Source organism: Pseudorca crassidens, chromosome 7, assembly GCF_039906515.1.
Source record: "Pseudorca crassidens isolate mPseCra1 chromosome 7, mPseCra1.hap1, whole genome shotgun sequence".
NCBI lineage: Eukaryota > Metazoa > Chordata > Mammalia > Artiodactyla > Delphinidae > Pseudorca > Pseudorca crassidens.
The window spans coordinates 13,139,853-13,164,258 of NC_090302.1; the positions used below are offsets into that span (position 1 = coordinate 13,139,853).

The 24,406-nt window shown below is 55.8% G+C and overlaps 1 protein-coding gene across 12 annotated transcripts in view; it reads right to left on the reverse strand.

Moving 5' to 3' along the window:
* DAB2IP (DAB2 interacting protein) overlaps window positions 1-24,406 on the reverse strand; it is a 194,836-nt gene that overhangs the window by 69,000 nt on the left and 101,430 nt on the right. For 11 of the 12 annotated variants that reach the window (XM_067743416.1, XM_067743423.1, XM_067743422.1 and 8 more), the window contains one exon: window positions 13,578-13,726. The exons of the other annotated variant lie outside the window; for it this stretch is intronic. In XM_067743416.1, the coding sequence (XP_067599517.1) occupies window positions 13,578-13,726 (149 nt within the window). The remainder of the gene's footprint in view (window positions 1-13,577; window positions 13,727-24,406) is intronic. 12 annotated transcript variants of the gene reach the window in all.

Here is a 24,406-nt window from a genome sequence, read left to right on the forward strand (position 1 = left end):
AGTTGCCTTATCTGAAAAAGGAATAACGCCTGCTCTGACACCTCCTTAGCTGTTACGAGGGCCAAGCAGTAAATGATAAAGTGCTACATAGGGACTTACCTGGTGGCACAGCGGTTAAGAATCCGCCCGCCAATGCAGGGGAAACAGGTTGAATCCCTGGTCCGGGAAGATCCCACATGTCACAGAGCAACTAAGCCTGTGCACCACAACTACTGAGCCTGTGCTCCAGAGCCCGTGAGCCACAACTACTGAGCCCACGTGCTGCAACTACTGAAGCCCGCGCGCCTAGAGCCCGTGCTCCGCAACAAGAGAGGCCACCACAATGGGAAGCCCGCGCACTGCAATGAAGAGTAGCCCCCGCTCGCAGCAACGAAGACCCAACGCAGCCAAAATAAATAAACAGATTTATTAAAAAATAAATAAATAAAGCGCTACATAAATGTTGGCTAGCGAAGCTCAACAAAAGGGAAGGTTTCTAAGAGCTGGCACTGCCCAGCAATGGGATGGCATCTCCCCATTACTGGCAATGTGCAAGCAGACCCTGTAATGTCCATGGTTATGGGAAGCAGAGCATCCTATATACCTCCCGTATACCCAGATGCACATTAGCATAGCAAAGGCTCCCAGCAGTCAAGCACTGAAGAAATTTACTTGCTTTGCTTCCCTGACCTGTTTGTTGGACTATGGAATCCCCTCATCACAAATGCCCGTTAACATCTGCAAGGATGTGGTGTTCCATGGAACCGGGCCTGAGAAATTCTCCTACGGGCGCTTTGGACAATGACCAGGGGACATAGGGAAGAAAGCAAGGCCTTTCGAGTACAACCCTCATTGGAAAGGCTATAGGACCTTTCCCAATGTCAAGTACAAGTCAGGAGCAGACCCAGTCCTCAAGCTCCCTCTCTAGCATGACAGGGAGACAAATCCATTTGCCCAGAGAGAAAATTCACTTCAACGAAACAACGTAAAAAGGGACTTAGAAACCTCAAACAGGAGTCACTCCCAGGCTATCCCTGACCTTAACAAGCCAAGAAACTTGGAGGAATTGAAGAAGAAGAAAGGCCTCAAGCATAAATGCCTCCCCCTTCCCTGCTCTTGCCTGAAAATTCACCATGACTGCCCTTACCCTCTGGGTCAGCAGGGCCTCGTCCCGGCTACCTGAAAGCGGGGCTAAGACTCCACAAGCGTTGACCATATTTCAGAGTGGAAGAGTTTGCGGGGCCACAGGAAGCGGGAGCCTGCAGAATCCCAAATGCCCTGTGTGTCCAGACCCCATCTGTGGATCCTGGAAGAAGGCGGCAGGCACGCCCGGCCCCGCCCACAGTGCTGCTGAGGTGCTGCATGGACATACCCCCTCCACCCCAGTGCCCGTCCTCTCTCTGGGGGGCTCCATGCCAGGCAGGGCCGACGAATCCCGGAACCACGGGCTCCCTGGAAGAGCTCCGGCAAACCCATCCATGATGGTGCAGACTTTGCTCCCAGCAAGGACAGAGCTTTATTAATTATTCAGGGAACAGTGCAATTATGCAAATCAGTGGGCAGCCTCTGCCCAACTGCTGTCTTCTGCAGGAGTCTGGGGGGAGGGGGTGCCCAGAGCCCAAGCAGCTGAGTACAAGAAGGGAGCCACCCAGCCCGTGAAAGGCGGAAGAAACCCCCCACGTTCTGGGCCCACAGAGGGCTCTGACCAGAGCCAGGCCCCATCCCACACACAGAAGAGCTAGGAGCTGCTTTGAGGAAAGATTCTGAAAACCTGGGGATGCCTTTTCCAAAAAAAGAAAATACCCCCAAAGCTACTGCTAGGCCAGCAATGCCATCATTCAAGGCTTGCTCCTGTAGGCCCTAAAGGCATGGAATACTTCCAAAGTTCCCTCTTTAAAAGTACGCTTCTAAGGAGAGGTAACAACTCAGATTAGCGTTTACCCAAGAATGCTCTGCGGAATACTACTGCTCTCGGGGGGGACAGGAAACCCTGGATTAAACAAGGTGAAACTGGTTTCTTTACTGCAGGACCTCTCAGGGCCTAGAGTGAGGATGCCCATGCCACCTGCAGAGGAGAACATCTAGTCTCACCTCCAGGAACCAGGAACCGAGTTTGATAAACTCTGGACAGATTGCTCACAAAATCCCCTGCCAGGTCCATCACCCCTTGACTCTGAAATCCCGCGGTGCAGGTTTTCACTACTCTCATAAACAGCCATCATCAAAAGAGTGAACTTCACGCGCGCAGGGCAGTGAGACACGACCGCCTCGGGCAGGCTGGCAGGGCGGTCAGAAGGGCCGCCCGTGGCCCTGCCGCCACCCCCTCCCCGAGGCCTGGCAACTGTGCAGGTGCCCAGCACCATCTCAGGTCCACAGAGGGCTGGGTCGGCTGGGAGCCTGGCTGCACGATCAGCAACCCCCTCAGCCAGTCTAGCCGGAGGTCTCGGCGCCAGACTCACCTGTCTACCCACACGTGCGGAGCAAAGGCTGCGCTGGGAGGCCCTGCCCGCCATCATCACTGCTTTCCCTTCATCCACCTGGGCAGTGATGCGCGTGACCTCGACGTGCTGACCTGGGGAGGAAGGCTGGTGAGCCCACCCGTGACCTCTGCCACCGACCCCACCTCACCCACGATCGTAAGTCAACAGATCCAAATGCAGCCACGGCTCATTAGCTCTGCCAGGAGAACAAGAGAGGTAGGGGCCCAAGGAGGAGGACACTTGTAATCACTGAGTAACTGCCAATGCGGGGGCAGGCCCCGAGCCGGCCCTACCCTCACAGCCTGGGGACCCCAGCCACTGAGACCAGGAGGATAGGCCCGCCTCCACTGCCACACACACCCACACCCCCTCAGGACTTCGGCACCCACAGTAGCCTCCTTCAGAGCTCGGGGTGGCCCCGGGACGCTCCCCCAAACCCCTCTGGTGGCTGTCATGTTCTTTCATGTGGGAGACAGTAAAACACTCTGGAAACATCTAGGTGCAAATCCCGTGTATGCCACCCACCTACTGTCGGATAGGGACAAGTGGCTTTTACCTGTCGGAGCCTCCGTTTCTCATCTGTAAAACAGGGAGAGGGCAGCACTGAGCAGTGGCTAACAGCACAGACTTGGGAGCCAGGCTCCTTGAGCTCGAATCCCACCTCTGCCATGCCAGCTGTGCAATTCACATTTCCTGGTTGAAAACCAGGGATAACAACAGAGTGCAGCACGCGGGCTGTTGTGAGGATGGAGTGAGTTCCTCTCTGTGAAGGGCTGAGAGCAGGCCTGGCCAACAGGATCTGTCCATCATGTTAACTATCATACTGGAGAGGGCCTTGGCTTTGAGTCCAAAGAGACCTAGATTCTCAATCCATCACAAGGGTAATCCCCGATAAGTGATTTTACCCCTCTGAGGCCAGTTTCAGCACCTGTAAAATGGAGGGAGGATAAAACAAGGGCAGTCAAGAGGATTAGCGATGACGTACAGACAGTGCACAGTGCTTGGCACGCAGCAGACGCTCCATAAACGGCAGGTAGGTTAGTGATGATACTATTGACTGAGCAGGTCATCTGGAAAACAGAGACCACGAGAATAGGGATTGATGGCAGGGCCTTAGATAATAAAGCCAGTCCACCTGGGTTTGGATCCTACCTACGAGCCGTGTGACTTGGGCAAGTGGCTCAGTCTCTGTGGGCCTCAATTTTCCTCTCTGTAAAAGTGAGGAGAGTAATATCGTTCAGAGCGCTGGTGTAAGGATGACGTGAGAAAATGCAGGAAAGGAGCCCGGCCCATCAAAGGTGGCCACGCAGGGTAGGGGCTGGTGGGTGGTGGTGATATCGCAGCACTCAGAGAAGCTCGCCATGAAGAGTGCAGAGACGAAAGGCATCCTGTCCCACCTGCTACCATGGCTCCATCCCACGTCACCTCCAGGGACTTCACGACCTGAAGGCGGTGCAGCAAAGGCCGGGAAAGACAGGACGCTACCCTGTGCTAGGTACCTCCCCTCCAGGAATCCCAGAGTTCTGGGCACTGAGATATTAGTCTTTGTTTTGCTTTGTTGAGATGGAGAAACTGAGGCTCAAAGAGAAGCAGTCAGTCGAGCTCCGGGTGGCTGACTCCAGCACACCTGCTGACCTCCCGGCAGCTGGCAGAGCAGGGGATGGGGCTGGAAGGCAGTCATGGGTTCAAATTCCAGCTCCATGGCCCACAGGCCCAGATTTCCCCTGCCCCACCCTCCCCCATCTTTCTCTCCCAATCTCAGCGGGCATCTGGCCTCCTCCGTTGGGGGTACAGCCTAGGCCACCTGGCCTCTCCCAGGGGCCTCTGCACAGCCAGCCACTCTCATCCCTGAGCCGAGACTCTCCAGGTTGTGCTTAAAGAGCTCCACTCCCAGGTGGGGGCCAAGGGCACCTGGTCCAGGCCTGAAACATTGGCTAGTCCTGTCCTATGGGCTTTGACTCAGTGGACCTGGGCTTGAATCACATTACTGCCACTCACTTGATACTGGTGACCCCAGAGAGGAGTGACTACACCTCTCTGAACCACCTGTAACTGGGAAGTCGGCAAGAGGAATGGGCCTCAGTGGCTCAGGTGGGCCAAGCACTGGACCTGGAGCTAGGAGACAAGTCCCAACTCCAACTCTGCCCCTTCACCTCTCTGAGCCTCCCCCATCTTGCCTGGAGAACACAGACCATAGTCATAAATGCCCTAATTGCTCCAGGCGCCCTTAGGAGATCTAGAGCACCAGTGTGAAAGTGCTTTTAACAGCGGGGAGCCCTGGGCAAGCACAGGCGGGGGTGCTCCTGGCACTCCTGTAGGAGGGGGAAGGTTAGTTCAAAAGACATCACAACCTTAATAAGAAAGGGCACGGCATGCTAATGGGAAGATTCTAGGTCTCAACCAGGGAATGGATCGCCTAGGCATGGGGTTCCCCCGAGTGTGACTTTGGGCCAGTCATGTTCCCCTCTTGGAGTTTCAGTTTCTACATCTGTGAAATGAGAAACAAAAAACCCTCTTACTATGAGGAATCAATAAGAACATAGCAGTGCCTAGGCAAGCTGCGGGCATACATCTGGGACACGATCCTGCCCTCTGCAAAAGGAACAGACTTTGGGCAGTGGTTCTCACACTTTGGGGAAACATGATTACTCCACCAGAGTCTAATTCTGAAGGTCTAGGGTGGGGCCCAAGAATCTACATTTTATCAGGGGTCCTGCCTGGGGTGGGCTGGTCAGTCCTGCTCAGGGGCCAGGCCTTCAGCTTCCAAGACAAGAGTGGGGTTTTATCAGAGCCAATTCTGGGACTGAGTTTCCTGATGAAATCTGGGGAAGATGGAAAGGGGGAAAGAAGGGTAATAGGAGTAGAGGGGTGGGGCTGTGAACAACCTATTAATCAATTTCCTCCCCAGCCAGGAAACAGTAATTGCTGGGCGCACACATCCTTCACATGCTAACAGTCTGCAGCTGCAACAGGAAGCTGCCACTGCGAATGTCAACAAGACAGCATGAAATTAACTTCCCCTTAGTCAGTGGGCACAGGGAGATGCTGCACTAACTCACTGCCCTCAGTATGAAAACTCCCCAGGACAATGTCGCATCAAATTAGAGCCTGTGCTACCACGGCGGCATCTGTATTTCTACCCGAAGTGCTCTTTTACAACCAGGCCCTGCAAACAAGGGCTGGGAGAAAGAAAGGTGAGGGCTAGCCGAGGCAGGCGACCGTCCCGGGGTTAACTGGGCCCTGGCCAGAGTCAGCCGGGGCCCCTCAGCTCCCCTATGGGGGCTGCCCACCAGAAAAGGGAGGCAGCAGATCACCGTGACAAGCAGTAACTCACCCCTCAGAGCGCCTGCTGTGGGGAAAAGTGCAAACCCAACCTTCTATCTGGGCCAATTCCTGGCCCGCCAACCCGCCCAGAGAGACGGGGAGACAGACTTGTGGCTCTTCCGAGTTAGCAATGCAGCAGGCCCAGGAGGCAGGTTCCTGCGCTCCAGCCTGGCCTGTGGCAGTCCAGGTACAAGTGGCAGCAGGAGGAGCGGCAGGAGGTGGGGCGACAAAGCCCTGCTCAGGCGCCTTTGGGAGAATGCAAAGACGTCCTGGAGGCTGCCCTCGGGCCCCTCCCCTCCTGGCAGTTAATCACCAGGCAGACCCCCAGTGCCTCCCCAAAGCACAAAATGCTGTGTTCAGGCCTCCCAGCAGCCCGCCCCAGGCCGCCATCAGCCGCGGCCTTCAAGGGGACAACCCCAGGGGTCAGGTGCACGCAGGCTTCCTGAGCGGATGCGAGTGGGGGTATTTGGGGAACGCCCTATTCTTGGCACACCCCCAGGATCAGGCTTGACCTCCAACCTTGGGGTGACCTCTTACCTTCCCCAGGAACGCACAAAGTATTCCCTGATAGGCTGCCAGGGACCCTGCAGGCGGGATCCCGTCTCCCTCTCCTTCCCCTGGGTCCTCACCGCACCACCCGCCTGGCTCAGAGGGGACCTCTGGTGCACAACTGGTGGCTTCCACAGGGACCTGGCTTCCAGTTGCCAAGGAAAGTTCTTACATGTGCACGCGCTGGGGCCTGTGCTGTGGCCTGTAGGCAGGACCTGGGGGGCCGCCCAGGCTGTGCCCCCCAGGATGTGTGAGATGCTGTGTGCCCACCCACAGAGCACGGAGATTCCCTCAGTAACACAAGCCACCCTTCCTGGTGCCCCCAGCTGGGAGGGGCAACTTCCGCATCATTCCCATCACAGTCATCTCCTCTGGGCTTTCAGCCTGTCCTCTGAGGGGGGTGGGCAGGATCACAGGCGACTCTACACTGAGCACCGTGATCATGAGGGAGAGCACGCCCCTGGTGGAGAGCTGGTCCTCTGAGAAGCTGCCTCAAACTCTGGAATTGGGAGGAGGGGTCCCATAGGCAGCAGCCCGAGGGCCGCTAGAGGGGAAGCAAAGGGGTTAGTTTCACTGTAGAGTGGCTGGTGACTGTCCTGTCCATAGCCCAGGCCTCAGGCATGTCGCCCGGCTGCTCTGGGGCGTCAGAGGGTGGGGGTAGGAGTGGTACAGCCTCACGCCAATCCGGGCTTGCTCTCCGCGGCCACTTGCATACCCCACCCAGGCTGGGAATGCGGCCCAAGCCACCCCTTGCAGGCAGGCGCAGGCAGATGGACTGTCGGCCAGGAGACCCAGCATTAGCAAGGGGCGCTTTTCCACTCGCCGGCACCAAGGCACCCAGGAGGGTGGGTGGGGGAGGAGCTAAGTGGGCCCTGACACCTGCGAAGGAGTCACACGCCAGCCGTGGGAGCTGGGTGTTTTCCTTCCTGCCTTTTCGGTCTCCCTATGATCTCCAGCTCGCTTCTGTGGCCCTCTCAAATAGCCATTAATTAGAGCCTGGTAATTAACTTTCTGGTTCAAGTAATATTTTGCAAAGGAATTCCATTAAAGAGTCAATTTGCATATCCTCAGACATGGAACCTGGAAATAAGCAGGGTTACTCTGGGAGAATGCGCAAGGCCTCACCCACAGCACCCCTCAGGCCTGGCACCCAGGCCTGCACTCTGCAGGCACCTACAGGCACGAGGGCATTCAGAGGGTGGCTGTGCTGATGGCCCGGGGATATGCTGAGCCCTGGGAGGCTCTTCCCAAGAAGGCAGGCGGTCTTTTCACAGAACTGGCCAGCTCGGTGGCCACACGCCCAGACAGCAACTGCACACACGCACACAGATGCGCACATGTGAGAGCGCACACACAGAACATGCCACGCACACGGCGAAACAGGATGTATGTAAACACACACGCACATGCCGGTAGACACGTACACATAAGAAAACAGACACAGTAAGAACGGTAGCCAGCACTCATGGAGCGCTTAGAATGAACCGTATGTCCATATTCGACCTACAAATACAGCCACTTCATGTGGTCCAGGCCTACATGAAGCGTCAGGCCCTGTTCCAAACGCTTTACATGCGATTATTCACCTCAGATGCACAAGGACACTTAATATACGACGCGCACACACCTTCACGAGGGCAGGTGCGTACCTGTAAGACATACAAAACCACGCACTCGTGGAGGTACACATGCCTACAGACACTTGTACAAAAAAAGGCTTCTCTAGCTTTTAAAACCCCAGGCTGGGGCTGATCACATTCTCACTAGCTAATTTCCACCGTTCCTAAAAATATTGCCCAGCTCAGATCTCTGGAAGATACACGAGGGAGCTGCAGATCTAAAAGGAGGGCGATAAAAATGAGAAAGCAAAAATAAATTGGTTCTTCTCCAAGTCTGGGTCATGTTCTGTGGCTTTCCCCTCCCTCTGGAGATGAGGCTCAGAATCATGTGCTCGTTAGTGGGGCTCCAGTCAGCCCTGCCCCAAAGGTGCCCATGGGGATCCAAGTACAATGCTGCAGCTGGGTCGGGACGTGGTCATGAGGCCTGGCTTCTGTAAGGGTCCCACCACCACGCCTTTGACCATGTGCCTCAGTTTCCCTGAGTCTAACAGTCCCTTCACCACCTACCTATTCTGCATGGTGAAAGACCTTTCAAGGTGCTGTGTAAACGCCAGGCCTCCTTATGATAATTATCGGATTAAGAATTAAATCTGATTCCCTTATGGAGAGGAGAGCAGGGGAGGGGGGAGTTGGGAAGCATTCCTTGCAGGTAATTAATGAATTCCCGGCCATACCGCTTGGAAGACAGAGACCCATTTAACAAAGATCCACCTACATGAGGCCTCTCAGAGCTGAGGAAGGCCAAACAGGGCAACTAAGACTCCTGCAAGGGACTTGCCAGAACGTTCAGAAGGCAAAGGACACGAACAGACAAGACTCAAAAGCAGCAGCACTACTGGCCCTTAAACTCAGGAAAACAGCGTTCAATCACTAACAAGCAAGAAATGCAAACAACAAAGAAATGCCATTCTTCTGCCTATACAAATGACGAAGACTGTGTTAATGACGACACCCAATGTTGTTAAAGGTCTAAGGAAACAGGTGAGCACCCTCAAAAATCACTGGGGGGGTGTAAATTACTACAGGCTCTCCATGGGAGGCATTTTTATCAAAAACCTGAAACTCTTCATATTTTTCGACCTAGTAATTCTAAGACTTTACCTCATGAAATCAATCACAGATGTAGATAAATGATGCATACTCAAGGATTAAATACCAGCACCATTTTTAATAAAGAAAAACTAGACATAACCTAAATGCCTAAATTACTAGAAACAAGTAAGGCCTGAACATCAGATGGAACAGTAAACTTTACAAATCAATTTTTAAAACACATATAGTAGAGGTTTGCTTTCCCAGGTGTAGACAAGAACCAGGGTCATTCCACTTGGCTATTTCTTGCGTTCAAAGTAGTAATGATCCTCTGTGCAGCCCCTTTCACCTTACGAGGGACAGCAACATCGAGTATTATTTCTCGAACTCAGAATAACACCGCATGATTGCGTGTTATTATTCCCACACTGCAGATGAGAAAACTGGGGCTTACCAAGATGAGGGGCCTGTTCGCCACCAATATTAACTACCACTTACTGAAAACCTAAAACACACCTGTCTAACCGCTCTCGCGTGTTATAACTTATTTAATAAAATTTTAGAAACATTTAAGAAACGTGTAAGACCCAGTGTGAGTTGCTAAGGAAACAGTACTGAACAGGACAGACATTTTCTATTAAACACATGCTGAATATATTAATATCATTTCCAACGACACTATTATCATCAGACCCATTTTGCCAATGTGCAAACTGAGGCTCAGAAAGGTTAAGTGACTTGCCCCAGGAATGCCTGGCTTCAAATCCAAAGATCACATACTTCCCATTATTCGCAGAGACTAAGATGCCCAATCATCTCAACATCACCCAAGGGAAGGCAGAGAAGGACCAGGCTCTCCCTGTCTACAGCAGGGGAGGGAGAGAGCGGAGAAAACCCAGGCCTGGGTGCCCAGCCCTTCCTGCACCTACTGTCAACAGAAAACAGATTCTGTCTTCCATTTTTTCCTGTTCCTCATCAAGCTTCCTCTCCTCCCACCAAGGAATGCCTCACCCAAAGGGGGAGAATTGATTCCTGCCTACTCAGGGCCGGGTGAGCCCCTGGTGAAAGCCCCCTCCCTCCACTTCCAAATTATCTCCCTCCCTAGTCTTACACTGCCTGGAATCCTACCATTAGTAACTTTCAGGTGTGGGAACTCCAGGCAACACACATACTCCCTGTAAGGGAAATCAATCTCTCACTCCACACATATCAGCCTTGGGTAACTGCACCTGGGTTGCCCGCCTGTGTGGAGGGCCAGAGTCACCCAGATACAGTATCAGCGAGAAAAAAAAATGAGGAAAGCACAGTATTGCCAGCTGACCCTCCTAGGTACTCAGCAACATTAATAAATAAATGAGTGACTTGGAAATTATCTTCTGGGAAGGCAGAAGCACCACATCCGAGATCGCTTTTACCAACATTAATACCGTCTTGTAAATGAAGCAGGAACATTTCCAGCCTGCAAAACAAAAGTGCTTTTGCCAGCACACCTTTCACCTGGAAAGCCTCCGAGCGGCATTCATTTCTGTTATCCACGGGAAATGATTACCTGTTCTTGGTGCTTATTTCCAAAACCTCCAAAGGAGAAATGAGCGTTGAGGGGTCCAGTGATCTTGGAGACCGACTGGGAACCTCCCCCAGGCTGTTTTCAGGGAAGTTAAGTACAAAGGCTCAACCTGTCCTGTGGCCCTCGGGGACCCCAGAGCCCAGTTGTGCCCACCAAGCCCTGGCTGGCTTGACCCCAGCCTCACAACCAGGCATCAGCCCTCTCCCCACATCAGCCAACTTCAGCGTCTCCACACCTGGGGCAGACTCCTTTCCCAAGGAGCTGAAAGATCCCAGAACGGAGCTAACTGGATGAGAGAATCCAGAGGAGAGAATCCCGGCACAAAAAAAAAAAAAAAGCTCCCAGATGAGAGAATCCCAGCGCAAAAAGAAAATAACGTCCCCAGCACAGAGAGCATGCAACAAAGCCGCTTCAGCAGCCATAAAGCAGACAGATTCATCCAGAGTCAGAACCCAAGTGGCCGCCCCCGAGTTCCCTGTGCTCCTTCTCCCCATGAGGCGGCCACGGGGGCTCACATCTGCCACCCTAGAGGCCCCCAGCCCCCTTCCCGTGCCCATCTCCTCAGTGAGGCCGCTGTCTCTGCACTTGCCCCCTTCCCAGGGAGAGGCACGGCAGCCCAGCGGGGTCCCACGAGCCAAGCCAAAGGCAGCCGTTCTGTCTTCCCAGCCTTCAGCAGCACCACCACCCCACGGCAGAGCGGGGGAAGGCGCCTCTCCACTCACCCAGCGTTGACCGTGAGCTTGGGGGTGGGGGTGGGGGTCGCCAGAGTTGGCTTGACTCACTCAGCTCCAAACAGGGCGAATCCAGGGACTGCCCCAGAGAAACACCTGCCCAGCCATCCCACCAGCAGCCGCTAAATCTACTTGTCGGCAAAGCAGCACACCAGGAGACCCCAGTCCGAGTAAAGCCCGCTGCCGCTCCAAGGATGGACAGGAGGGCTTCAAACTCAGTCTCTCTGCCTGTCCGTGGGAAGTCTGGGCTCCCTTCCTGGGCCAGAGAAGCCACCAAGCCAGATTTTGTTTATCGAAAATTAATAAGACAATTCCACACCACTGTCAGTGACGTTCTGCTCCAACCGCTACCATTTACCACCGCTTCTAGAAACAGACTTGTAGTCTTACTCCCTACCCAACCCCATCCGTGCCCCTCCGGCATGTGGCAAAGCTGACCTGAGGCCAAGCTGGGCAGGACCTGCTCCAGGTCATCTCAGCCGGGCCCTGACCTCCGGCCAGGGCTGCCAGCCGAGCGCTCGCCGGCATCTCCGTGCAGGCTTCCGGCTGGAGGGAGGTAAACATGGCATGCATGCTGTCTGCTCCCAGGAGGGCAGGCACACTCAGAGGCCGGACCGCCTGCCGTCTCTCCTGTTCCCCAGACACCCACACATGCACACAAAACTGGGTACGTACACGAGGCCCTGAATGCGGGTGCAGAGGGTCCTGACCCCCACCAAGGAAAGCGCAGAGAAGGGCATGTTCCTGGGGAAGAAAGCCAGAGGAAGGGGCCGGGCGGAGGAAGGAAGGCAGCAAACCGGGTGGCCTGCCGCCCAGACAATAACAAAGATGGGAACCGAGATTTTCAAAGACGCAGTGGCTGCACCCAGCGCTGAGCTCTGGCCTGGCTAAATCTTCCTGCCAGGGCACGCCTGGTCCCCTGGGGCACCACGGCCATCAGAAAAAGGCTGAGGGTCCTGCCTCGGGCTGGGCTTGGCAGCTGGGGCAGCAAACCAGCTGCAGGCAGCGGGGAGGATGCATTAGAGAGAGCAGCTCCGGGCTGATGAAAATTAAAGGTCTAGTAATTCTCCTGGAGAGTGGAAAGAGTACTCTTTGGGAAGATGCTAGGGGTCAGTTAAACAGTCACTCAACCTTGGGCAGGAGTTGGGCTATAACTTGTACTCCTCTGCCTGCTGGAACCAAGGGGGAGGGGAGAGAGATTTTCATTCTACCTGTGCCTCCCTCACAGGGAGTGCCAACTCACCAATCATACACAGGGGCACAGCCCTATGAAGGAAGGCAGATGCCAGGGGCCTGAGATGCTGGGGCTGAATGCCGAAAAGGTTCCTTGCTGCCTGCCCGTTCTTTCTTTCACCCCCACTTAGCTGAGCAGGAACACGTTCTAACTGGCACCAGAATCCACCACCATGCTGTGCCCAAGCAGAAAGGTGCTGGGGCTGGCACGGCTCAAGGAGGGGGGGACCTGGGCCCCAAGAGGCTGTGTCTGCCGGGTGTCCCCGCAAGCGGACAGGAGGTCTTGCCCTTGCGAGGTGAAGCCGGCTCCTTGCCAGTGACTCCTGGCGGGCTGAGCCACCTCCTCTCTCTCCTCCTCTGCCCCACAAGCCACCTCCCCTTGGAATTTCCACACCTGCTCCTGGCTTGCCCAGGAAAAGGAAACAGGGAATAGGAGACACCCCTGGGAGTGGAGAGGTGAGGGAGGGAAGCAGCTGCCCAGGGCTGGAAAGGATGAGGCCCTTATTCCTTGGCCTCAGGCACTGCCCGCTCTGCTCACCCCAGCCCCCAGCGGAGCACGCGCCCTACTTACAGCAGATGTGCCCCCTAAGCGGCCCAGCCCCCTGTTCCTCCCCTCCAGATGTTCACCCTTTTCGTCACCGCTGGGTTTCCGCAAAACCCAGCCGAAATGCCTTTTGTATCGGACACTCAAGGGCTCCAGAGGCAGGGGATGGATCCTGGGGTGGAGGCGCCACTTCTGTCCCCAGCTCCGGGCACTGTACCGCCTGGGAAACAATGCCCACCTCGGCGAGGCGAGGCAGGACTTCTCGGCGAGGGCACTTCCCTCCCGGCCTCGCCCCGAGGCTCGGGCACCCTGTCCTCACCCCCGGGGGAGTGAGAAGGGTCCTCCCGTCGCGCCCCGCCCCCGTCCGAGATGGCCCCACAAGTTGCCGGAGGGCGGCGTGGGGCGCCCTCGCGCTTTCGGCGCGCCCCAGTCCGGCTCTCGCTTTGTCCCCGCGCCCTCCGGGGCGCATCCCGGGGCGGCGGCGCGCGGAGGCCGGGCCGGCGGCGACGGCGGGCTCACCTCTCATTGTCCGCGGCGGAGGCGGAGGCGGCGGCGGCGGCGGCGCTCCGGAACCCCGGCAGGATGTGGCGGAAGCTGTGGTTGCGGTCCAGCTTGGGCTGGCTCTTGGTGCGCTTGATGGAGCCCTTGAGGCGGCGGCTGAGGAAGCCCTGCGCGCGGGGCGACAAGAGGGGGGAAGGGAGGCGGGGTTAGCGCGGCGGCGGCGGGCCCGGGACCCGCACGGAACCCGCGCCCTGGCTCGGGCGGCCGTGCGGCCGAGGGCGGGCGCGGGCTCGGGCTGGCCCCTGCACCTCGCGGCCCGCGCCGCCCGCCCGCCGACCGAGCGCCGACTGCCCGGCCCGCGCAGCGCGGCCCAGCCCACCCCGCGCCGCCAGCCAGCCAGCCAGCCAGCCACGTCGCCCCCGCCCCCTAAGCCGCTGTTGCCATGGCGACGCCGAGCCGAGCCGCGCCGGCCGCTACCGTGGACGCCCGAGCCCCCCGGGCGCGGGGGCGGGGAAGCCCCCGGGGGCTGAGGGGGCGGGGCTGCAGAGGGGCGGGGACCCTCGGAGGGCCTCCGCGGCAGCAGCCTCCTCAACTCTCACAGTAACAAGGTCACACACCGCCACCCACCTGGAGGAGTCCACGCCCCCCTCCCGGTCCTGGATTGCCAACGCGCCTTCCTCCACCCGCGAGGTCGATGTTCTCAGCCCGGGTAGTACAGATGGGGGAAACTAAGGCTCTGCGAGCAGGCGTCCGGTCCTCTGGGGAATGACCGGCTAGCGCAGCTCCTGGTAGTACCCTGGACCCCTAACCTGTGTGTCTTTCCTTTCGCAGGTGACTGTCACAGGCCCTCGGGATGGAGCCCTTTGCCTGGAACCGTTGTACCCCAGCAGGGGCAACCACCTTGGGGGCAGGGTGACCTAGTATCTAGCTCAAGGAGAGGCCGAGGGGCTGAAGGGTTTGCCGAGTACCCCCACTGCGTGCTTCAAGATTTGGAGCCAGGTCTGAGGGAAGGCTGGATCTTCCCTAGAGAGACTGCTGCCTGCTGGCCCATTCATGACCCATGACGGGTAGGGGGTCCACTCCCGGGAGGAGTATGACAGACCTCAGCGGGGCCTCCCCATTAGGCCATTCATGCATCTATCAGACTGCGCTGGACTCTGAGACCGGAACCTAAGCTGAGTCCAGCCCCCAGAGCTCCGGGTCTAATGGAAGAGACAGGGAGGAGACAGCGTTCAGTACAGCAGGTTGAACCAGTCTACCCTGGGGTAGATTTGGGGGCTCAAGGGGCCACAGCCTGGGGTGTTCTGGACTTGGTACCCTCAGGCAGTTGGAGGGAGAGGAAAACTGCAGGAAGAGTGATTCCCTGTGGGTGGAGTTGTCGGAGAGGGATTCTGGGGACTCACCCACCCCAGCCTCAATTCCAGGTGATATAAGGATAGAAGGGAATGAGATATTAACTCATTTTAGAGTTAATGTTGTTCACAATCTGAACACCACATTTCATCCGTCACACAATAAAGGGTAGGCTTGGTGGCCCTCTCTGCTCTGGGGGGAGAGTTGGACATTTGCTGTAGTCCACGCCCTTACTGGATCTGTCCATCTCTATGGCCCTGGCACCCAAGACTGATGAGAGCAAATGTTGGTTGTACCCATCATCTCATGTCACCCACACAAACAGAAATGACAGAAAAACATCCCTTTCTGCAAATGAAGAAACCTTGCTCAGAGAGGTGAAATGACTCACCCAAGGACACACAGCTCTCAGACCTACCTAATGTCAGAGCTTTTCCCATAGGACCCCCCTCTTCTGCCCACCCTCTTCAAGCTTTCCCTTTTCCCATCTTTCTGCCCCTACTTTTTCCTCCCCCTCAATCTCTCCCATCCATAGAAGGCTTATTCCTGTGGCCACCTGTCAGAATTCTGCACATCCTTCAAGGCCCTTCTTCAGGCCTTCCCAGGCAGTGGAATCCAAATGCCTCTCACCTCTACAGCTTGGTATTACTCTAATCAGTTGCAGTTTAACAATTATCTCTTAGGGGTTAGGGACTACAGGAGGGACCCTCTTCCAGAGTGGTGACCCACAGACAGGACGAGGCCTAATGCAGAGGGACCACAAATGGTGGTGGGCCAGGGGGACAGCAGGCTCTCTGGGAGACACAGCATGAAGGCAGGGACCTGCACCCTTGAATAAGCTCTGGGCTCTCCCAACCTTGGCCTCTTGGCAGCTGTTGGGGGAGGAGGGATGCGCCTGGCTAACTTGGATGGGTTCTTCTCTCGCAGGTGTGGTTGTCAAGCAAGTTCCCCCAATGGGCTTGTACTTTTTATTGGTTTTTATTTTCTACACTGATTAAAATTTCACAATTTTTTACACTCTTGTGGTACAAAGAACCACAAAGCATGTTTCACAATTTACGGAGCTCATTATGTAGCAATATGGACAGCTTTATCCCATTCCTGAGTTTAAAAAAAAAAGTTTTTTTCCTTCTAAGAGGTTGAGTGGGACAGTATCACTTCGTCTTCCCCACCCCCACCATCAAGGCTACACTTAATGCTCCTCTGATAAGCATTACCTGTAAGCATCCTTGAAGCCTACTCTGAATGTACCTCCCCAAACTGACCATGACCTTGGGGACTCAAACTCTCTATAATATCATTCATTCACCGTTTGTCAAGAGCCTACCATGTGCTAGGCATAGTGACCAAGACTGACATGAACACTATGAAGTGAGCAGTGTACAGAATAACAAAAGGACAGGGAGCTCACCTGTCCCCCACCTCACCACACATATCCACCATGGAGGACCTTATGTCCCCCAGAGGACCCAGCTCAGGGCTCTAGATATGGCAGGCTTAACAAACGCTCATTATCCCAGAAAGCCACAGCTGGAAGGGGACTCACATCCAAAAGACTGTATTACAAGGGTGAATAATGCCCAGAGAGGGGAAGGTCTTTCCCAAGGTCACACGGCAAGGTTAATCAAAGACCCCGGACTCCAGTTCCCTGCCCTGCTTAGCCTCACAGCTTGCTTACTGACCTCCTTCTTGGGGTAAAGGGACAAGGGTGGCTCCTCGCCCAGCCCTGGATGAAGGGAGACGAGCCTTTTCTCCTGTCCCTTCACGGGCAGGTCCCAGGACATGATTTCTGGAGGCAGCTGCAGCCCTGAACTCAGGAAGAGGGAATGACTGGCCTTCAAGTCAGAAAATCTTGTTCTAGACCCTAGTCGACCTTTAGTGAGGGGCAGTGGGCAAATCACGTCCCTTCTTTCAGTAAAACAGGGCTCTCGAGGCTCACTGCTGTGGACCCCACTGACAGCCCAGTGGCTGAGAGCTGGGAGCCAGAGGCAAACAAATGGGGCTCAAATCCAGCTCCATAGACCCCTGGCAGTTAGATGGTAGGCAAGGTCCCTCACCTCTCTGTAAACTGGGTGGGGGCTGCAGTGAGGATTAAGTAGGACAGACAAAGCCCTGGATCCCCTCCCCTTCCACACCCCCAGGGCCTGACTTTATCCACCTTCTCCAGGAGGCCCTGACTACATACTCCAGCCCGGCTGATCACACTCCTCAGGCCAGCTGAAGTCCTCTCACACTGCTTGTGTTCAAATCTTAGTTCAGATAAACTGTGGGAAAATTACTGGACCTCTCTGAGCCTCAGTGTCCCTATCTGTAAAATGGGTTAAGGATGATACCTTCTCTATAGGGTTGTGGGAAGGATTAAATAAGGTAAGCTATCCCCAGTAAAACGGTAAATACTAAGCAACTAAACACAGTAGTTGCCAGCTTTATTATTATTATTACCGAGGTTGGCTCCGATACAGCCACCAATTTTTGCCCCAAGGAGGTATGTGACCACCACAGGTGGGAGTCTGTCTGGGCTCTCAGAGGAGCTTGAAAGCAACGTGGCGGTGGGGACAGGGCTGGTGTCATGCCTAGTGAATGAATGAATGTGCTTGCAAAAATTATCCTGGAGCCACAGAATATCACTCGGTTTGGTAGTTTTGAACTCTTTTAAACAAGCACTTCTCTTCTAAAGCAACCTCCCAGAGACTTCGGAGGTTCAAAGTGCTCGGGCGGGTGGAGCCGCACAGGTGGAGGCCTCCGCTTTCATTCACTGGCGCCGGGTCTGATGGCTAAAGCTCAGCAAGGCGCCTGCACAGTCCGCGGGGAACAAGCCTGCCCCCTCCCCAGATGGCGCGCTGTGTCTCTGCTAACACAGCCCCATTCCCCTGCGCTTCTGAGGCAGCTGTGCCACTGTGCTTAGGTCAACTAAGGCCCCAGGGACTTTTGCACGAGGCTGCTGCCTGGTGTCACCACCCCCAGCCCTTTGGTGACAGGGTGTGGACAGCCCTTGTAGCCTCTGCCCACGTCCGTGACAGCTCACTGCCCATGCAGATGTCCTCCCTCCCAGCTAATCCATGTCAATGGTCCAAGCCCCTTGGGCTTCCATCCATGTCAATGACCAAAGTGCAAGAAAAGTCCCGAGCGGAGGACAGAGGCCCATGGGGTCTCTGGCTTGCAGGACCCGAGTTGTCGGCTGCTCCCCCATCCCTATTCTCTGCCCCCACGCTGACCCCGGTCTCCAGGAAGTGCTGGGAAGCTTTCTCAAAGGCCTTTCAGAATTCCAGACTCGTGATTTCTCCATTCACCATTTCAATCCATTCCATGTGATGACGATGCTGATAAATTACCAATTTCCAGGCTCCTGCTCTGCCAGGTCGCTCTGCCCGGGGCACTCACGGAACACATCCGGAGCCCGAGCAGAGGGGTTGCCTAGGAGGACCCGATGCCTCTTATCAGGAATCCTCGTGAGGACATGTGCTTCAGAAAGATGTTTGTGGTTTTCAAGTGGGGAGACAGAGGCTCAGAGAATGTAAGCTGGGACTGTGGTAGAGCTGGGACTGTAACCAGGAGAGTTCTAGCCCCTGAGCAGGCAGGGCAGGGATCCTCTTACACATGCACACACGCTACACACACACACACACACACACACACACACACACGTGTCAAAGGCCAGAACGGAAGTGACTGTTCAGCCCCTCCTCCCCATGCCCCAGGTACCATGCTGGGCCTGGGGGAGAGAAGAAAGAAGGGAAGGTGGGCTTCTCCCTGAGTGCAGGGCTGTCACCTGGGGCTCACAGGTGAGGACCTGGCGGCTCAGGGAGGGGAGACTTGCCCAGTCCCATCCTCACGTATGCATCACTCCCCATCCAGGAGGCAGCATTTGGGGGGCCATGGGCTTGTATTCCAGCAACACCACTTGGGCACCTGGGAGTCACTTGTCACCACTGGTCTCACCTGAGTGAGACCACCTTCTCACCTGAGTGTAAAGCACTCGGCACCAAGCAAGGCACATAGTAGGTGCTCTACCAGCCCCGACCCCATCATCTGTTTGGTTCTGCACCCTCGATTCTGCTTTCATCACCTTCTCCCTTTTAACAAACCAACTCTGGGTCACTGCAGACGGGTGGGTGGGCCTGACCTGCGACAGTGCTCAGGGTGAAGGTAGAACCCCATGGCCCTCCCTCGGCCCCGGACCAGCTTCTCCTTGGTGGCCGTTTCTAAGGCCTGCACCCAAATAGATACCCTTCCAAGAAGGAGGCTCTTTTAACAGGCATGTCTCTCAATTTCTTTCTGAGGCTCTGTGCAAATGCCAAAAGCACACCTAAATAAACAGGAAAGGGAGGGGAAGATCCCATCCAGATATCACCGCCTCTCTCAGCCCCAGGAGAGGAGATCTGCCGGGCTCAGAGGCTGGCAGGAAGACCTGACACCTTGGCAGGCTGGTAGGGACACCTCACTCCACCCTGGCAGAGGCTCCAGGAAGGGGCTGGAGATGGTGAGGAGTCCTATGTTATTCTAAGATAGCAGCGTGAGAGCTGGGAGTGCCCAGAGCCGGCAGCCAGGCCAATGCCCACATGATACAGATAAGGCACCCGAGGCCCAGAGGGCAGGGGGACTTCCCCAGAGTCACTGAGCAGGGCAGTGGCAGACCCATGGCAGAACCTAGGTCCCCTTTCTCCTTGCCCGGTGCTCTTTGCAATGCCAGAATGCTTCCAGAACCTCCCAGGCTCCCCATGTTTCCTCTTTCCAGGCCTCAGTCTTCCCATCTGTACTCTGAGGGCCTGGGTTGGGTGATCACCAAGCTCCTTTCCAGTGCTGGTATTTGATGATTCTCTAAAGCTAGAGCAGCTGCCTTTCACAGCTGGGCTCTCCCACGTATGGCACTAACAGTACCAGCAATTTCTGTGGCTTTGCTCGAGTCCTTCAGATGCACAACTCCTCCTGCCCTCTTCCCCTATCCTGGGGCTCTACCCTCAGCAAGCTGCCAGGCCTCCCTGGCCTCCTCCCCTGGGAGCTACACACCACCAAAGCAGGTCCCAGTTGGGAAATAACTCAGTAACGGTGGAATGTCAGACACTCTGACAGGTGAAAGGTGGGAGGAATTTTAAGCCAGGATCAAGTTGGTGCCTTCCCAGTGGCCACCTACTCACAGGCCACCCTAAGTGCACAGAACCCTCACTAAGCCCATGACGGCGCTCCTTTGAACATAAGACCTCCACACTCCACCTTACCCGGAGAAGGTAGCCGGACTCCTCAGATCACACAAAGAGAACCAATTCACTGGCCGTGAGGACCGGGAGGGGGCTGGAGCCTGACACTCGAGGATCACTCTTGCATTAAAATATTGCCCGGATAGCTACACCCACACATATTCACATGGAGAAGTACCCAGGGAGAGAAACACACCCAGGTTCAAGGACATGGATGGGGCACATGTGGGGGAGGGACATGGCCACAAAGAAATGCGTGTATAAACATAACAGGTCTCCCTAGCACCACCAGATACACACACCTAAACACACAGGTGCACACTGACCAGCGCACACACAAATACACACATACACAACCATGAAACCCACAGATAAACATACAAATATACTGAGACAGGCTCACAGATTTACACATATATTCAACGGTCATCAGGTACTCACAGAGTTACGCTGACACCCAGGCCAGACACACCGGCCCACACGCGCTCACGTTCACAGCCACGGCAGGAAGGGAGAGTGGCCGGGTAAGCTCAAAGACCCACAAGCCCACATCTTGGGCCGCGGGGGAGAAAACGGCTCCATGTTGCTGCCGCCACAATTTCACCTGCTCTGCAGGCAGGGCCTCACTTTGTGCCAATCTCTGAGGACGACATACTTGCTTCTCTCACACCCTGAAAACTGTCTTCACAGCTCCCTAAATGTGTGGTTTCTGGGTGCCTTGAGGCCTGGCAGGTTGCTCTGCAGGGCCTCACCCCTACCCAGAACTGGAGACCCCTGCCCCGAACATCTCTCCTTCTGCCCATCACCACACCTGAAACACCACCATTTGACACACCTCTTTAGGTCCTAGGATTACCTTGACGTCTAGGAATCCCTGGGTAAGATGCAAATACCTTTCCTCCCCCTCCCCCAAGAGGCATGGTAGTAGAGGGTTCCACCACTTAATGACTGTGGGCCTTAGGCCAGTGCCCTAACTGTCCGAGCCTGTTTCCTCTTCTATAGAACGGGGACTATAGTAGCTACCTCACAGACTGTTGTAACGAGTCAGTGAGATCATGCATGGAAAGAACCTAGCCTATTTCCCGGCACACAGTAAAAATATTAGCTACTGTCATCATCACCGTCATCGTCATTGTTTTTATCGCTCAGACTTTGCTCGCTCACCAGGGGACGGCCCAGCCATTAGCCAGGAGGAAACAGAAGGCAGCAGCTTACAGAAGCAACTTCTAGGACCCAAAGCTCCTGTGATGGAGAAGGGGGCTGGTCAATGGCTCACGCAGGGCGTGTTTCCTGAGCCTCGCCATGTGCTGAGCCCCAAGAAGTGCTAGCTCTCTGCCTTCAGGGGTCCCATGGTCCAGCTGGAGAGGCGGCCCAGGCCGTTCCGAGGCACCTGTGGGAGCCGCCTCGCTGCTTTGGCTGTCCCCAACCCTGTCACCCTTCCCTGTTCGTTCTCCGAGAGCATCCAGAGGGACACTTGGAAAACCAGACGAGACCCTGCCGTGGACCAGCTCCACCCCTGGGCTCCTGGGATGAAGGCCTAGCTCCTTGGTGAGGCCTAAGGCCCCTCATGATCTCCCTCCTGGGCTCCAGCCCCAGTGGCTTCAGCGGCACTTTTGGAACTGCCAGCTCCTCCTGCCACAGGGCCTTGGCCCAGGCTACTGCCGCTGCCTAGAACAGAGTCCCCCTTTGCCCGGCGGGCCCTGCACACCCTTTAGTCTCTCTTCAGTCTTCTCCTCAGGGGCCTCCCAGATGCCCTCGGATTGGACCATATCTCCCTGCAGACCTATCACAGTTGTAGTTGTACATGCATTTGTTTCATGCCTTCCTCCCCCACAGGACTGTGGGGGCCATTGCGGCCTGGGTCTCCAGTGCTGGACACCTGGCAGGCATTCCGTAAATACTTCCTAAATGAATAAACAAATAAAAAAGAAAAAGGAGAAAGGCAGAGAATGTGCTCTGGGAGGCCTTTTAAGGGATTCCACTTGGGGTCTATCTGGGTGGACTTGCTGGAGGAGGCAGCTTTTGAAGGCATAATAGAAACACTGAAGGTGAGGCAGCAGGGCTTGCTGAGATCATGTGGGGCAGGGCAGCCGTACAGGGATATTCCAGGCAGAATCACAGCACAGGCAAAGATTGAAGAGGTAGGACAGCAGCGGGTCTGGCTGACCTGGAGGGCCCCGGAGTGATCACAGGTCCCACCGACCTCCAAGTTACACACCCGAGCCCAGGCTCATGACACGGGACATACAACCCCCTCCCCAAAGCAGAGGACACCCAGGTCAAGGGGGCCCATTAGAAACCCTGAGAGTCTAGAGGAGGGAGGAGGGGTCACGCAGTTGGGAAGCAGGTGGGGGGCGTGAAGGTGGGAGGGGGAAATGAGGACAACAGAGAGACCCTCCTGGTACCTGCCAGTGCCCAGGACTGAGTGGCATCAGTTAACAGAAATCAGACACTCATTCCTAAGGTCTCGAGCAGGGATGTGGTAACCCAGAGCAGCCAGGGAGTGACTCACTCCCATCAATCCTCTGGCTGGCCAATGCTTGCCTTACCTCGTAAGCCCACCCCAGAGGTCAGGATGGGCACACACACTTCATCAGCTCTTTAAGCCCTCAGCCAGTCCTGACCTCGGGGCAGGGAGTCCAGCATGAGGGCCACAGGGCTGGGGGAAAACCAACTCCATCAGGGAGCCACACCCCTGCAGCAGGCTCTCTACTGTCTGCTTCTGCCTCCCTCCAGGCCCTGTCACTGAGGCCCCGGCACCAGGCCAGTCTTCCCAGGGTGACTCACTGCTTATCCCCCATCAGAACAACCCTGTCCTATGCTCTGTGCACTCTGCATGAGTGAACACTCTCACCAGAGGCTGCCTGGCAGAAGTGGCAAGAAAACCATGCGAAGACTCAAGAAATCTGGGTTCAAAACCTAGCTCTGCTATTAGCAATAATGAGAACTATTCCAACGCGTTAATAAGAGCAAGCCAGATGTATTTATTAAGCGTCTAAGCTTCAGGCACTGGATTAGAGCTTTACATGACTTACCTTGTTTAATTCTCAGAACCCAATGTGCAGAGGAGAAAATGGAGGTTCAGAGACATTAAGCTACTTGCACAAGGCCACACAGCCAGGAAGTGGCAGAGCTGGGTTCAACCCAGGTGGTCGGCACCAGAGCCCAAGACCTTCCATAATTCCACTACTGCACTATGAGGCTGTGAGCAAGCACCTTAGCCTCTCTGTGACTCAGTTTCCCCATCCGTACAATGAGAGGATTGGTCTAGATGATCTCTAACTCCCTTTCCAGCTTGGGCATGCCATCCTTCCCCTCCTTGGTGACCCATTTGCCGGTGACAACAAGGGGACCTTCTGGAGACAAAAGCTTGCCTGAAGGAAGGGTGCTAACGGTGGGACTTCAGGCCCTGTGCTGGACCACAGGGAGCTTCTGCTGGGTCAGACTGCGCCACCCTGCCCTCCCAGGCACTTAGCTGGGCGGGGATAGCCCCAGAGCATCAAGGCGGGGAAGAGGAGCTATCCCATCTCTCCCTGGACCAGGAGCCACCAGGGAACACCAGGACCCCAGGGTGCTCCAGCCCCAGAGACCAGTGAACGCTAGCGGCAGGGAGAGGGGAGAGGTGGGCGGCAGCTCTATAAATCCACCTGAGTGAGCAGTGCTCTTAAAAGCCCTTTTCACTGCAGGATACAAAACGCACCGTTTGGGGAGAGGATTTTATAGGCTATTTCTCCTCCTGGGTTGATTTACCGTCTGCAAGCCAGGCTCACCTGGGCGTCCTGCCCCTGAGGGATCATGGGGTGGAGGCAAGGTCAATTTCAAGGCAAGACAGCGGTGGTCTGGGTGACTTGTGCTGACCTCCTCCCACGGGGGTGGCCCCTCTGCCTCAGAGATGCAGTGGGCTCTCAAGAGGAAGGAGGTGGAAACACACCGCTTCTCCTCACCCCGCCCTCACTCACTGGATGTATTCACTCCCTGCGTCTCTCACATACCTTCACCCCACAAACCCCTCGGGTGCCTGCGACAGGTGAGGCCCTGCCCCAGTGCCTGGGGCTCAGAGAAATCAGAAACAGTCACCTTGAGAAAGTCACCACGTCCGGTTAAGTCACAGCGTCTAAGTTCTGGAGCCTGTGGGGAGGGGAAGTCTGCAGGCATCTGTGGCGGAGCACAGGGGAGGGAAGGAGCTCTCGAGGAACGGAAATGGGGAGGAAGTGTGGGCAGAAGGACCAGCCTATACGGATGCCGGGACAGGCCTGGGGGCCTCGATGCCAGCAGGGGAGCTGGATTCCACTCCCTGGC